The 16,039-nt window shown below is 47.4% G+C and overlaps 1 protein-coding gene across 1 annotated transcript in view; it reads left to right on the top strand.

Moving 5' to 3' along the window:
- The window catches only part of LOC307242282 (rap1 GTPase-GDP dissociation stimulator 1), a 20,182-nt gene extending 5,329 nt beyond the window's left edge, over positions 1–14,853 (top strand). The window contains exons 3-14 of the mRNA XM_080016678.1: positions 3,880–4,002; positions 5,502–5,627; positions 5,794–5,922; positions 6,451–6,576; positions 6,739–6,882; positions 7,310–7,441; positions 8,706–8,840; positions 9,004–9,129; positions 9,752–9,891; positions 9,992–10,118; positions 10,371–10,499; positions 14,446–14,853. Of these exons, the coding sequence (XP_079872804.1) occupies positions 3,880–4,002; positions 5,502–5,627; positions 5,794–5,922; positions 6,451–6,576; positions 6,739–6,882; positions 7,310–7,441; positions 8,706–8,840; positions 9,004–9,129; positions 9,752–9,891; positions 9,992–10,118; positions 10,371–10,499; positions 14,446–14,573 (1,565 nt within the window). The 3' untranslated portion in view covers positions 14,574–14,853. The remainder of the gene's footprint in view (positions 1–3,879; positions 4,003–5,501; positions 5,628–5,793; positions 5,923–6,450; positions 6,577–6,738; positions 6,883–7,309; positions 7,442–8,705; positions 8,841–9,003; positions 9,130–9,751; positions 9,892–9,991; positions 10,119–10,370; positions 10,500–14,445) is intronic.
- The last annotated feature ends 1,186 nt before the right edge of the window (positions 14,854–16,039 follow it).

The raw sequence follows: 16,039 nt of genomic DNA on the forward strand, positions 1-16,039 counted from the left end.
AACGGACCCCTTGATTGTTTGAGTCACTGGATTAGGAGCCCAAATTTTAAGAGAAGAAGCCGCAATCCAGAACAGTGCAAATCAGTTCATAGCCTGGTCAACCAATTTATAATTTATTTTGGATTTTTATTCTAGGAGAGTTTGGCCGCACAATGTTTTTGCCTATCTGGATGATAAATCTTTCCGAGCTCACATCAAAAAAGTGTATGGTTATTGTAGTGGGGTGCTCTGGCCCAGGGCCAGGGAGTGAGAGAGAGGAGGCAGGCGGAGGCAAAACAGCGCCGGTTGGCGTCTGTTATTCAATGTTCAAACAAAATGCGGCACTTGGGCCAAAAGGCCGGCGGCGTGGGTAACGGGCTCGTCTCGCCCGGTCTGCGCCGTGTCCCGCAAGCCCGCCGTCCTTCACTGCGGGGACCATAAACTCTATATTCCTTTCTGGCTTAGGATCGGACGAATCCGCGGAGACCCTCCGTTGGTTCGCCCGATCCGCAGCAGCTGAGCGGCCCCGGCGGCTTAACCACGCCCCCTTGGCCCGCCACAGTTATTTATGCATGATTTCCCTTCTGTCCCTTACGCCATGAACATAAAACACACAAATGCACCCAGTGCTCGAGGTGGGCCGGTGCGCACTGGCTTTGGGCCGGTACACCGGGAGGAAGGGGGGGTTTTAAGTTGCCGTTTAAGTTGGAATTTCAGAGGCGACCGGCTCTTGCCCGAGGTTACCAGGATAACAGACCTGACATCACGGCAACGCGGTGATGCACACCCTTAACGGTGACAACGTTCCCTTTGTATCGATTACTTATTTTATCACGTATAACGTCGCTTTTGAACTACTCTGTAGATTTTATCTCACGGTAACATTGGGACTACCAACCCGGAATACAGTTTTCAGAGCTCCCGAGGGAACGAAACACTTCCTGCCGTCTCTCGACCCAATACAAACCCGTAGTGCTTTCTAATCCGCCCGAACCAGAGAGCGCGGGGGGCAGCCTTTGCCGGCGGTGGCACCAGCACAGATGAATGAATGAATCAATGAATAGATAATGGGTGAAACCGGCTGTCGACCAAAAAGGTGCAAAATAGAAAGCAAACAGGGATGTCCATAATCTAAAGAAATCCCCCGTCAACGTCCCAGGGGATTGTGGGCATCCCTGTTGACGCTTTCTATTATGCACCATGTCCCCGTCCAGGTCCAGCTTGTGAGTTCTAATCATTTTTTAAAAAGTGCGCTCCAACTCAATAAAATATGATATATTTTACAAAATGTCCACTTGGGAGGGCGGAACACAGTGCCGGCGGCTCGCGAGAAGTGTCAATATGCAAGAAAAGGCCACGGTACGTCAAAGAGTAAAAACGTAGAACCCGTACGGTGCCGCGTACCGGTGGGTAACCGGCCCACTTCGAGCACCGGTCCAAATAAATAATAACCAATATAAAGGGAACGTTGTTCGCCGATAACGTTGCGCGACGCAATGTTGCCGTGACCAGGTCTGTTATCTTGGTAAACTCGGGCGTGAGCGATCAGCTCTGAAATTCCAATTTAAATGGCAACTTAAAGACCCCTCCCCTGCCAACATGTGAATAAGGGGAGTACCGGCACACATCTTTTTCCACTTCAAGCACCGAATGCACCTATGCCTTAATCACTTCGTCATAAATCAGTCACAGTCGTTCTCAATCATTTTGACATTGCATATCTTAAGGGAAACAGGTGAAATGGTAGAAATATTACGTTGGTTTTGGGTTAAGTTGTCGGATCCTGTTTATGAGGACATGAAGTCTTACACCCGTATTGTAGTGCTCCCGATTTCTTTATCAGCAAAGTGACTAAGAAACTGGCTTGAACCTAAGTATTTTGATACTTATACGAAAAAGAATTGCGATTTTCACTTCAAACGGAATCATTATCATCGATTGTCACCGGTATTATTTTGTTGGATTCAATTATGACATGAATGAAATCTCCAATCCCTACTACCGAGTGCACCGGGGAATTAGGATTGCAATCTGCACATGAAGCTTTTATATACATGCATATATGATATAAAGTGTGGGTCTTGGAAGAGAGGGGTGTAACGCTGGAGGCAGGTTTACCCTGCGAGCTCTGGCCTGGGGAGGGGATTAAGAGAACTCAGAGAGCAGCATTAATCCGCATTTATATCACGGCCAGAAGAGAAAGGTGAAGAGCTTGAGCGTCCGATCCGATTGGAACGCCAGGAGTTCTCTCTCCCTTTTTCCTCTGCAGCTTTTTGTCCCCCGCCACGCCGAGAATGCGAGCTTCAAGCCGAAGCGCCCGGCGTGTAGGGGAGTCGAGTTCACACGTACTAACACCGTTTGATTTTGTTGTTGGTGGTTGTTCAAACTAACTGAGAGAGAAACTGAGCTTTCTTTTTTTGTTGTAAGTTCCACGGGTTGTAGTGAGTAGCAGGTATGGCCTTCTAAAGGATAGGTTTGTTTTTCCAACCCAGGCTTTTAACGCCTCATTCAAATGTAGGTTCCCGTCATTTAAACTGTTCATAGCACAACATTGCTGAAACGTACTCACTCGGCTCCTTATCACTCTGCATAAACGTCTGAAGCCGAAAAAGTTGAAATCTCCTTTTCAGGGTGAGGGTTCCACAATTACTATTGCCTATGATTTTTTTTAACTGGATTATCTATTTGTTTCATTTATTTCCCATTTGTGTTTTCATCCATTTCCTCATGTTACATACTGTACAACCCTCCACGCACGCACGCACGCACGCACACGCACACACACACACACACACACACACACACACACACACACACAAACACACACTCACTCACTCACTGTCTCTCTTTCTCCTCTTCTCTCCTTTTCCAGTCACCCATTTACCCATGATTAAAAGGCTTCCACTGTCAACCTGGATGGTGTGCGTGTGCGTGTGCGTGTGTGTGTGGGGGGGGGGGGGGGGGGGGGGTGTTGCCATGGTAACATGGCTTACCACATTGACAAGCTGCCGTTCTGTTGACATGGGTTGCTGTGACGTTCGGTGAAGGCTCCCCTTTCCCCGGGCCACATCTTCAAGACCCGTTAAATGTCTGCTTTCCTGTACCACTGTAGTTCCTGAGGATACAAATAAACACACGCACGCACGCGCACACACACACACACACACACACACACACACACACACACACACACACACACACACACACACACACACACACACACACACACACACACACACACACACACACACACACACACACACAGACACACGTTCCACCTGAGCTAATTATACATTCTGCTACAGTTCTATGTGTTTCTCTGAGGAGAGCCCTGAGTGGGCTTGGTTTGTGCTTCTCAGCGAGGAGAGCAAGCTTATTGTGTTTTATCACTCAGGAAAGAGCCGAAAGAGCTGATCGATCAATCCCATCATGGCAGCGTGGAGCCCCATACTGAAACCCTGCTATCCCTGCCCTGCTTTTTGTTGACACAGTGGCTTCTTCAAGTTCAACAACCTGGACTCTGCATTCTGCACTCTTGCAAGCTTTGACTTTTTCTGAGACAAAGTGTCCAGGTTCCTTCCGTGAATTATCATGTCATGATCATCTTATTATGACAGCTAAATTGAATCAGTGAACACTGATGGAATTGCTCCATTATTGCAATATGATAATGATGTAATTTGTAAAAAAATTATGCATCGATAGAAAAAAATTGATTTTTTTTTTTAAACTAAATTGATACTGATAGTTATTTCTCTGTATATACTTTGCTCACCTCTCACGTCATGGATTTTTGGCAGTGGACATAATACAATTTCATTCCTTTAGTTATTTTAATTATTATAGTAGTCATGTCTATGAGCCATTGTCCATCCATTCGTTTTTTGTTTGAATCCACAGAGAAGGATACTGCCGTGGAGATCGCTAGAAGTGGGATCCTCCCCACTCTGGCTCAGTCCTTACACAACAAGAGCAGTCTCACCCCCAAGGTGGCGCTGGTTGTTGCAGAGATGGCCAGAGAAGGTAAAATGTTTTTTTTGTCACTTTTCAATTACAAAAACCGAGTTTGGCAAACACAGCAAATTTCAAACCACTGCCATGTACTAGTTCTCACCAAACAGACCTCGTGCATTGTTTTTGTTTTTTTTGATTTACTCAGATGTGCAAATATCCCGGTACGCCAAAGAATATCTAAAGGCTTTGTTTTGACTCTGGCAGCTGTTCTCCATCTCATGAACAGCCTTGAGCCATGAGTTGTGCAGTGTGTCACAAATAGACTTGGAGAAAGGGAAAACTGAAAGCTTGCATCCATCCAGAAGAATCACGTAGGTGCTGTTCTTTGGTCAGATGCAGTGCGGATGACCGACCAGCCATTAGAGCATCAGGATCTCGCTATGGTGTTGAATTGAAAATGTCTCCTGCTATTTAAATTGGGTGGATTACATCAAATAAAACGTATTATGTCTCATTGGTTTAAATAATGCAGTCCTTGTTTGCATTTCTCCGTTCCCCAGTGAGCTGTGCGAGTTGTTTCGCAGTTGTTTGTTTGGCCTTTCATTTGGGGTGTGCTTTCTTCATTCTTTGTGTCTGTTATGTAACAATGTGTAAACCGCGGTTGCCCACTTCTGTCTTCTCACATAATTAGACTGAATGCCCTGAATGAAACTGCAGATGAAATGCGAGAGAGGGAGAGAGAGGTTAGTTTGGAGACATACATGGTGGGTACAGTGGCACAGTGCATGTATCTCCCGATTAGGGTCCTTTCTGTGTGGAGTTTGCATTTTCTCCCCGTGCTCACATGGGGTTTCCCCATGTGACATCAGTAAGAACCTTCACCAAAAAACATGCAGAACGTCATCATCTGACCAGCGATGGACAGTTGTAATTGGTCCCAGGGTGTGTCGCTGTATGCTGCCCACTGCTCCTGGCTGCCCCCCGGAGGAAGGACAAGCCAGGATGGGTCAAAAGCAGAGATTTCACCGTCAATGCATGAGTGCATGTGTCCTGGTGTGTGTGCCGTCTGACAAACAAAGATTCTTCCCTCCTTCTACATTGGGGAGCAACTCAAAAGCTGAGGACATCAGATGGCGAGAGCGGCAGTCCTTAACAGTTAATTGTCTGAGTCTTAAAAGTCTATACATGCGTTGGGAGGTTGGATAAAACCCCCGGAGAGGGCTTCTCGAATATAGGGCTCCGTGGCAGGGGTCTCGGGAGCAGCGAGCCGGTAGGGTCTTCCTTGAGGGAGGAAGATACCTGCAAATGTAAACGTTTTACAACTCAGTCATCCAGATAATGAAGAGGAAGTGTAGTCCCTGTTTTGCTGAACACCGCCTGCAGATCTGAGGATTCGGGCGGAACGCGGCAGACATCAGGTTGGCAGGCGGCGAGCAGTTATGGGAGACGGCAGACGAGATGTTCTGTAAAGGGAGTCTCAGGGGAATCCACAAGAATCCGGGGGTAAAACACGTGGATGCGGGATTTGGATAAGAAACCACGAACCCCATCTCGTGTCCACGTTTTAGCCGCCGTGAGGGAGCCGTGTATCGAGGCGGGCTTGGTGACGGCGCTGGTGCCCCATCTGAACAGCGACGACCAGGAGATGCTGTTGAATACGGGCAGAGCCATCGGCCGCATCTGCTTTGACAACTGTGAGTAGTTCTGACAGGCACTCATCCCGGGGGCGGTACAGAGATGACGATAATGATGATGTGTGCTTGTGACGAGTGAGCAGCCAGCTGGGTAGCAACGATTAGGTTCTTCCACCGAGTCAGTGGTGTTTCTTTGTCCTTCGCCGAAACTTTAATTCGCCCACAGCGGCCCAGCAGGACCAACTGGTGCAGAGGGGTGTGATTCCCAGACTGGTGTCCATCATGCAGCAGCACCCCGAAAACGACCCCCTGGTCAACGTGTGTCTGCTGGCCCTGTGCAACCTGGCCGATATGGGTACATATTATTATTAAGATACACATTTTACATTCAATATGGGGATTTACTATATTCTTTTCAGCCATGGTGGACTACAATTGTTTGATGTTATTATCGCTAGAAATTTGGAATATAGATGTAATAATGCTATTGCGCCAGTGCTTATTATTTTTCACAGCAATACAGTAAAGCGATGCAAAATTATTGAGACAAACTTCATGAAGTCCACGTATAAATGAAGCGTTCGTTATTTCATTTACAAGATGTTAGCACCGTTAAAGTGTGTACACTAAAGACTGTTTTGATCTTAGTTTCACTGTTTAACAGCGTTGAACAATTACAAATCTTCTCAGATTGGGGTCCCAGAGACAAAATGCTTAGGGGTCGGCTTGGTGTAATGCATATTAAATTGAGGGTGCTTTATATGAAAGTGGTTGAGAATCAAAGCCTGAGGCCACCACTGAGAAAATCTTATCTGAAATAGAGATGGCACTGCGGTTGGGATAGTGGTAATTGGTTACTGTAACTGATCTTTACTTTCCCCAGACTCCGCGCGCGAGGCCCTCGCAGATGTGGGAATAGCAGAAGTGCTGACCTTCCAGCTGAAACGGGCGCCGGACGCGGAGCGCAGACACGTCATTCTGGAAGTTCTGGGCTCGTTAGGCGAGAGTGGTGAGACTCAATGTCAACTTTTCTTGTGTGTGTGTGCGTGTGTGCGTGTGTGCATGCGTAAGCGCGTGCGTAAGCGCGTGATACTCGGCCCTTTTCAAACCCAAATTGTTTGCGCCGTGGCTGAACATGTCAGTCAAATTTTATTTGCTGCTGTGCCTCCAGACGTCCTGAAGCTGCAGTTTGCCGAGTCCGGGATACCAGAGGCTTTGTCAGAGATGATTAGAAGCCTGCAGGGCGGCTCAGACCCCCACGACCTCTGCAGCATCAAGATCGCCTCCAACCTGATTGTATCTCTGCTTTTAGGCGGTGAGCAACACTGCGTGTGACGCACGATGCAATCTGCTAAATAGGCGGAGACTGCTCCACTCTAATCTGTTCTTATACTGTATGACTGTTTTTACGTATGCTTTTCTAATGAGGCTTGGGCCATCTTCCATTCATGTAGAAAGGTATTTTTTCCTATGGATACCGTATTTTTATATCTTAACTCAAAGTCTATATTACAATGCGTGAATATATGATTAAAAAGGTATAAGTGAATTTGATTTGTCTTAATGGAAGGTGGAAGGTGTTGCCAATATTACCATTATTTGTAATTTCCTTCAACAATGTAAATAAGTCCCCTTCTCCACTTAAATACTGTGCAGGGTTTCGCTCCATTTTAATGATATTAAATAACTACTTTCAACATGTGGCGCACACTTACACTTTTTCTGTGAATGTGTGTGTTCAGATGAGTCGATGCAGAAGTGTTTCGGCGAGGGCGCCGGCATGATCTACCAGGACGTTCTGTCCTGGCTGCAGTGTCCCAACACGCAGCTGCAGCTTTCCGGGGCGCTAGCCATCGCCAACTTTGCCAGGAACGGTGAGAGCGTCCCTCATTGTTGATTCACATGATCGACGGTTTCCCTTCACTCTGTTGTTCCTCCGCTTGCAACAACGCACCAAAGGTTGACCTTGATCTCGTTTCCTTTCGAGCAACAGGAACATCTAATCAACCACATTTTATTCAGGAGAGGAGTTAGAAACAACACCGAGAAGCATCGGCTTTCAGTTTTTCATGTCCTTGTTTAAGCAAGGTGTGAAAACACACTTTGCAGCCTTTGTTTGTGGTTTCCTGCCTGTTGAACCAGTTAACAGCTTTGATTGACAGCCTGCATGAGACAGGTCCACCCTCCTGCCGATGCCCTTGAAAGGGGGCCCTGCCTCTACATCTGGGGTTTGTCCCGGGGCAGCATGCTGTGGCTGCCCACTGCTCCTAAATAGCTAGGACTGGTAAAACGCGGAAAACGAATTTCCCCACAGTGATTAATAAAGTGTATCTTCTTAATAAATCCTGCGATTCTTTGTTCAGCTCAGGAGGAGACTTCAAGGGGTTAATTTGTCACATACATATACATACGTTCATACATATATGCAATGAATTGTCTTAAGCTCACATACATATGAGAGTAAAGGTAGCCTCCGGGTCTGGGTGGTGGCCTTCACCGTGCTTTCAATCTTCCTTTTTTTGGATATGCCCTTTAAATAATGGCTATTTAACCATGAATAATATATTTTTCTATCCAAACAGCACCAAAGGCATTCACAATATGCCATTACACCCTGAAGACCTCAACGGTGAATGGTGTTATTTTATGAGAATGCAATGCCGTACAGGGTTTCTGTGCTCTATCTTCAATTGCACACGCAAACGCGCGCACACACACACACACGCACGCACGCACGCACGCACGCACGCACACGCACACACACATACACTTTAGCTTTTGAAATGTCACTTGTGCAATTTATTTGGGCCTGTAACACAATAGTCATCATCACTTTCATATTTCAAATGGTACTGTCATAAACTAGCCTGGGAACCAGACAAATATATGAGCTCATGTTTCATTTGCTCTGGCAGAGTACGTCTGACCGCCCTCCCATTGAAACAGATTTGAAAATGAACTCAGAGATTCCAGACTAATATGCATTTGCAAAATGGTCTGGCGAGGCCAGGCTAGTCATAAACACTAGTGTTTCTGAAAGGACTATGTACAAAGCTTGTTACACTGCACCTAAAATACAGCAAAACTGAGCCTTACTTTTCCCTTTTTAATGTTTCTCTCCCCCTCTCTGCTTTCCAGACAGTAACTGTGTGAAGATGCTGGATCTGGGTGTGGTTCCTCACATCCTGACGCTGCTGGAGCAGCATGTTGATGAGGGAGACGTGTCGGTTCAGCACGCCGGACTGAGCGCGCTCAGAAACCTGGCCATCCCTGGTGAGAGAGTGAGTGAGTGAGTGAGTGAGAGATAGAGATCAGAGTATACCAGAGATGCAATTCCATGTGTATGTCTTGTTAAATAAATACATAAACAACATAAAGATGATGAAAAAAAATTAAAAAAAAAACAAAAAACAAAAAAACATAAATGTGTTTCCAGCCACCAATAAAGTGCGGATGCTGGAGGACGGGGTGACGGAGCGGATCAAGACCCTGCTGCGCTCCGACATGCCCCCTGTGCAGTTCAAACTGCTCGGTGCTTTACGCATGATGGTGGACGGACAAGGTATACAGGGAACACAATATGTTGGTGCGCGGGTGTGTTAAGAAATCCTAAAACGCTAACTAAATGAGATATAGAGTCATATTTAAAAAATGTTCCGGTAAATCTTTCCTGATTATTTTTTTTTTTTGACCACATCTCAACAATGGCGTGTTGGACTGTTCCATTACTTAAGAGGGTGTCAGAATAGGAAGCAGTGACTCGAAAGAATACTGCTCTTCCAACTGTTCCATTGTTTGATATTCCGTCGGGAAACTCATGAAGCCAAAATATTTTTACAAAAGAAATATGTGTCGTGTCTCTGATCCAAAGATAAATGATATAGGACGTAATATGGAGACTTAACATGAAAGCAGGAGGTGATTTACAACCAAAAGTAGAGGGTAGACGGGTCGGGAGGGGTTCACCATGGACTGAATTAAGCATCAAATAAATTGTCAATGGCGATGATTAAGAACAAATACACTGACACAAACACAGCCAAAACATTTCAAAGCTCATTCTGATGTGTCGAGATGTTCGGCCGTGATTTGTAGAACTTTTTTTTTTTTGGGATCGCGTACCGGTTTCCAGATGCGGTCCAACGAGAGTTCAGTAAACACGTGCGGCTGCTTGTGTGTCCTAGAGGAGGCCGCCACCGTGCTGGGGAAGGATGAGGTGCTGCTGGCGCGGGTCATCGAGTGGTGCGAGGCCAAAGACCACGAAGGGGTCCGAGGGGAAGCCAACCGCCTGCTGGCCGCTCTGCTCAGGCACAGCCGCAACCCCGTGAGTCCCACTCACGTGCGCGGCGCGCGCGTCACATGATCCCCCCCCCCTCGTTGCCGACCGAAACCTCGAATCCCGAGTCTTGTTCCTCCCAACGCAGGCGGTCATCGAGGCGGTGTTGAAAGCAGATGGAGTGCGACACCTCATCTCCATGGCGACCAGCGAGCACGTGATCATGCAGAACGAGGCCCTCGTGGCGCTGGCCATCGCGTCCGCCATCGACATGGGTAAAGAAATGTCGCGGCCGCCAGGAACGGGGAATACACTGACACATTCTGAACGATAACGGTTTCTATCTTTCTACCCGCGAGCTTTCAGTGAGAAGAGATCACAATCTGGCACTGTGACATTACGCACGGGGACCAACAATTCTCGTCTTTTTAGGGATAAACTCCCGGGCCGTCGCCCTAAACTCGGTGTGTCTACGCGTGTGTGTGTGTGTGTGTGTGTGTGTGTGTGTGATTGTGGGAACGCTGCAGAATCGATGCAGGAGCCTTTCAGCGAAGCGGAGCTCTTGCCCACGCTGCGGACGATGCTGGAGGACCCTGCGGGGGCGGTGGAAACCAAGTTCAGTGCTTTAGGCCTCATCTGCAGCCTGGCCCACTCAAGTAGGTTGTCTTTGGAACATTCATTTGCATAAATATTGTAGGTGCGGGCCGGTGCGTCCTTTCTACGTTGCGCGCAACAGTTATACCACACTCCCTTCTTAAAAAGAAATAAATGCAAATTTTAGGGGCATGTTCATTTACCCTGTTTGGTTGATCTGGAGCTACCAAATGAGGCGGATGCACAAAATGATGAGTTTAGCAGCTCTTCTATCACTAGAAAGTCCAAACTCCATTGTGACAAATACCTCAGCTGATTCAGCAGAGTCAGCGCGCGAATTCCTCTGCCACCAGATACCAGGCAATTTGGAGCTGCTTCTCAACCTTTTTCACATCAAGAGCCTTCAATTTCAAGATTCAAGATTCAAGATTCAAGATTTTTATTTGTCACATACATATACATACTTCCATACATATATGCAGTGAAATGTAATGCAACGCACCCGGTGATAGCACACAATAAGTCCTAGGAAAAAGTACAAAAATAAAATAAAATAAAAAGTAGAAAATTCCTTTCTAATAGACCGACTAACTGACTCCTAAAACGTAATACAGTAAGTGGAATACTTATAGAATAAGATAAAAAATATATAGAATAAAATACAATAAAAAATAGATTGAAATAAAATGGAATAGGTTGAAGGAATATGGCTATGTATATACAGATATGTGCATTTAAAGTGGCATGTGAATTAAAGTGGCATGTGAATGTGAATAGTGTGAGGTAGTGTTTGGGATAATACAGCACAGTATACAACAGTACGGCGCAGCAATACGGCATCACGAACAACCCTGAACAGTGACACAGTATGCGGTACAGTATGCTACATATAGTACAGTAGGTAGTGGAGCCTAGTGCATGGCTCAGTTAGGACCCCTGGTGAGGTCAGCGTTGACAGTTCTGATGGCTTGAGGGAAGAAACTCCGTCTCAGTCTCTCTGTTCTCGCTGTGTGACTGCGGAGGCGCTTGCCTGACCGCAGCAGCTGAAACAGTCCGTTGTTGGGGTGATGAGGATCCTTCATGATCCTACGGGCTCTGCTACTACACCTCCTGGTGTATAACTCCTGCAAGGGGGGGAGGGTAGTTCCAGTACCCTCTGCAGGGCCCGCCTGTCCTGGGCAGTACAGTTCCCAAACCAGGCAGTGATGTTGCCTGTCAGGATGCTCTCCACTGCTCCAGAGTAGAAGGACTTGAGGATCCTCACCGAGACCCGGAATTTCCTCAGCTGCCTGAGGTGGTAGAGACGCTGCCTCGCCTTTCTCACCAGAGTGTCTGTGTGAACAGTCCATGTTAAGTCCTCTGTGATGTGGACTCCCAGATATCTGAAGCTGCTCACCCTATCGACAGAAGTCCCATTAATCCACAAGGGCGCGTGCGTCCTCGATTGTGATCCACGCCTAAAGTCCACAATCAGCTCCTTGGTTTTGCTGACGTTCAGGTGGAGGCTGTTGTCCTGGCACCAGAGTGACAGGTCAGCCACCTCCTCGCGGTAGGCCATCTCATCGCAGTCGGTGATCAGGCCCACGACCACGGTGTCGTCAGCAAACTTGATGATGGTGTTGGAGCTGGACCTGGCCACACAGTCATGTGTGTACAGGGAGTACAGTAGGGGGCTGAGGACGCAGCCCTGGGGGGATCCTGTATTCAGGGTGAGGGAGCTTGACATGTACTTCCCCACCTTGACCACCTGGGGGCGGCCTGTGAGGAAGTCCAGGATCCAGGTGCACAGCGGAGCATTCAATCCTAGCTCCAACAACTTGACAGCCAGTCTGGTGGGAACTATGGTGTTGAAAGCTGAACTATAATCAATGAACAGCATTCTCACATAGGCCCCCTTCTGGCCATCCAGGTGCGTGAGCGTGGTGTGCAGTACCTGAGAGACCGCGTCATCCATGGATCTGTTCTGCCGGTACGCGAACTGCAACGGGTCCAAGGTGCGGGGGAGGGAGGCGCAGATGTAATCCTTAATCAGCCTCTCGAAACACTTCATGACCACCGAGGTGAGGGCCACCGGACGGTAGTCATTCAGGCAGGTTGGAGAGGCGATCTTCGGGACAGGAACGACGGTGGACCTCTTGAAACAGGATGGGACCACTGATTCAGCCAGGGAGATGTTGAATATTGTGGTGAACACCGGAGCTAGCTGGTTAGCACAGGTCTTCAGTACTCGTCCAGATATGCCGTCTGGACCCGCAGCTTTCCTGGTGTTCACCCGCATCAAAGCCCTCCTGACCTCGTGCACGGACACTGAGAGTGCGCGCTCGTCCCCAGCGGTGTAACTCCAATTAGCCGGCGAGCTAGCGGTGCTGCTGCCAGACTCGAACCGCGCATAAAAGGAGTTCAGTTGGTTGGCCAGGGAGGCGTCCGCACTCGTGGCTGGGGAGGAGCTGCTCTTGTAGTTTGTTATTGTTCGCAGCCCCTCCCACAAGCGTCTTGTGTCCCCCCGCTCCATCTGCAGCTCCACGGTGTCTCTGTACGTCCGTTTGGCGTCCCTCACCGCCCTCCGCAGATTGTACGACGCCGCTTTGTAATTGTCCATGTTACCAGATACAAGTCCGTCGTTGTAAGCGGCCGTGCGCGCATTCAGAGCGCAGCGGATGGATTTATCAACCCATGGTTTCTGGTTTGGAAATATCCGAACTTTCACCGTAGGAACGATTTCATCCGCGAGCGTAGCCACAAAACTCCCTACAACCTCCGTAAACTCGCTGACGTCACTTGAACTCGCTTGGAACACGTCCCAGTCTACGTCAGTCAGAGCGTCCTGAAGCGCAGCCTCTGATTGGTCCGTCCACCGCTTCACTTCCCTCGTCATCACCAGATCCCGCGCGATCAGAGGCCTGTAAACAGGAAGCAGCGAGATCGCGGCGTGATCTGATTTCCCGAAAGCAGGAAGCGACACGGGCTTGTATCCGTTCTTGTAAGGAGTGTAACAATGGTCCAGAGTTCTGTCTCCCCTGGTGGCACACGTGATGTGTTGGTGGAAATTCGGCAGAACTTTTTTCAGGTTGGCCCTGTTAAAGTCCCCAGTCACCACCACAGCCGCGTCGGGATGTCTGTTCTGAAATCCGCACAACACATCGTGCAGAACCGACAGAGCTGCGTCGGTGTCCGCTTGCGGTGGGATATAAACGGCTGTAATGATGACCGTGCTGAATTCCCGGGGGAGATAAAATGGACGGCATAGTATGGTCAGCTGTTCCAGGTTCGGCGAGCAGGAGTGGGAGAGGAATTTGGTGTTGTTGGCGTTACACCAGCGGTTGTTTACCATTAGGCAGACGCCTCCACCTTTGGATTTCCCCGACTCTCCCGTTCTGTCGCCGCGGAACACGGAGAAGGCCTCGGCTGGACGTATGGCTTCATCCGGCACCAGTGGGTTCAGCCATGTTTCCGTCAGGCAGAGGACGCAACAGTTCCTCGTGTCACGCTGGAATTGAATCCTCGCTCGAAGTTCATCCATCTTGTTCTCCAGGGACTGGACGTTAGCAAGAAGGATGCTTGGCAGAGGTGGACGGTAAGGTTGCGTCCTCATTCTGACCCGAATGCCGCCTCGTTTACCTCGGTGAGGTAAACGAGGCGGCATTCGGCAATTTGACGCCCATTTGATAAGATTTTGTCTCTGGGGGCCCCAATCTGAGAATATCTCATTTGAATTGTGAGGTATGATTTAGCCTCAACTTCCATCCTGTTCGATTCACATTAACTAAAATGAATGAAGTGCCTTTTTTTTAACGGCTTGCAGGACACTGTAGAAACATCTCACCAGAATGTACATATTCATTTAATGACTGTTGAGTTAATCAACAATCAATCACGGTAGGATAATGACCGACCTCACCCTCCCACCTCCCTTTGTTTTTTTACCCCCCTTTCTCTCCCCCAATCCCTCCCATCACTCCCTCCCCTGTCCGTCTTTCGCACCGACTCGAACCTCCTTTCTCTCCCCAGGTGGAATGAAGGAGGAGTTGCAATCCGTGAACATGAAAGAGAGCCTCAGTAAGCTGACGGAACACAACAGTGCCAAGCTGGCGACGCAGGCCCAGTCCATCCTGGCCATGCTGGACGACAACAGCTAGACGGCAGATGTTATCTGCCATTCGGATTGATCAAATTCATACCATTAGTTATTTGAAGTACTATTTCCTCTCGACGGTTGATGATGAGATGAGATGGTTGAACAATCTCATCTGTTTGGAGACAATATGAAAAAAAAAAAATCTTGGCACCGTTGGAAAAAGAAAAACAAAGTCAGATGCTGGATAAACCGTTTTGGAGACCCATTTATGGGCTCGGGCTTGCTTTCTCAAAGGCATTTTCCTTCCGAAATGGTCAAATTCTTACTTCCACTGAGATATTTAATTATATAATCGCCGAGATTTTTTTTTGGGGGGGGGGTGGGGGGGGGGTAATAACTGTCATGACTATGCCAAGCAATTTAATCATAATGTGAGAAAGCCAAATTGAGAAACATTTCCTCAGCTTCTCGTTCTTCCTCTGACATAAGCATCCAAGTTGTGGACCTCCTCTGCCCGAACGAGTGGAAACTGTAAAAGAACAAGTTAACGAGGCCACGTGCACAAAATACATGTACCACACCGACTATCATATTTTAGTAATACGTCTACGATGGGTGCAAAACAATTATATATGCATCTTAGTTGGCTAGCCATATGAACAATAGTGTGCTGCAATAGAGAAGTTGATATATGCATTATAGGATAAATAAGCTTTACTTTGATCTCATATCTAACAATAGAAGAAGTCGTGCAACAATCTTGCAATATCTCTATCATGGTACAATGTGAAATTTGTGTTGGTCTATGTACACATGTTAGGTGTTCCTGAATATTCGTGTCCCAATATGTTTGTTGTTTGTTTTTTTTTCCATTCTAGGACGTTGTTTTTTTGAGACACGCAGTATATTCTCTATATTGTAGGCCAGAGTTCTCCAATAATCATAATAAAAAAAAAAAAAATAACAACAATGTGATAACCTCATTTACAACCTCGTATTTTCTGATATGTTTTACGGAATTACGAAAAAAGGGGGAGATTCTCCACATCCGTCACAAGTAACACATGAATATCTACGAGTATCTAATTAGTCATAACCTATGAACCTGACGAGGCTTCCCGCAGCTTTTGGAAGCTGCCACTAACTAGGAACTAACGGTCACGCTGGTAAGTTGCATGGAATGCATATTCAAATGGATGGACGTACACGGCAGGATGTTGTCAACAACCTGGAAAACTCGAAAGCATGGAACCATGCGACCGGCAAATCGTCATCTATTCACCAATACTGTCCTTCAGATGAGGAGGATCTATCTCTCGAGGAGTCTATGAATAGAAGAAGCAAGACAGATGGCAAATAAATACATTTTTAAAATCATCTCTGCTTTTTCATCGTCTGCACCCTCATCGGTCCTGTATTTATGTATTTATAGATTTGTTTGGTCAGCTGTAAAACAAAATACATTATATATACACACACACACACACACACACACACACACACACACACACACACAGTAGTCCAGTG

This window comes from Zeus faber (assembly GCF_960531495.2).
Source record: "Zeus faber genome assembly, chromosome: 16".
NCBI classification, from domain to species: Eukaryota; Metazoa; Chordata; class Actinopteri; order Zeiformes; family Zeidae; genus Zeus; species Zeus faber.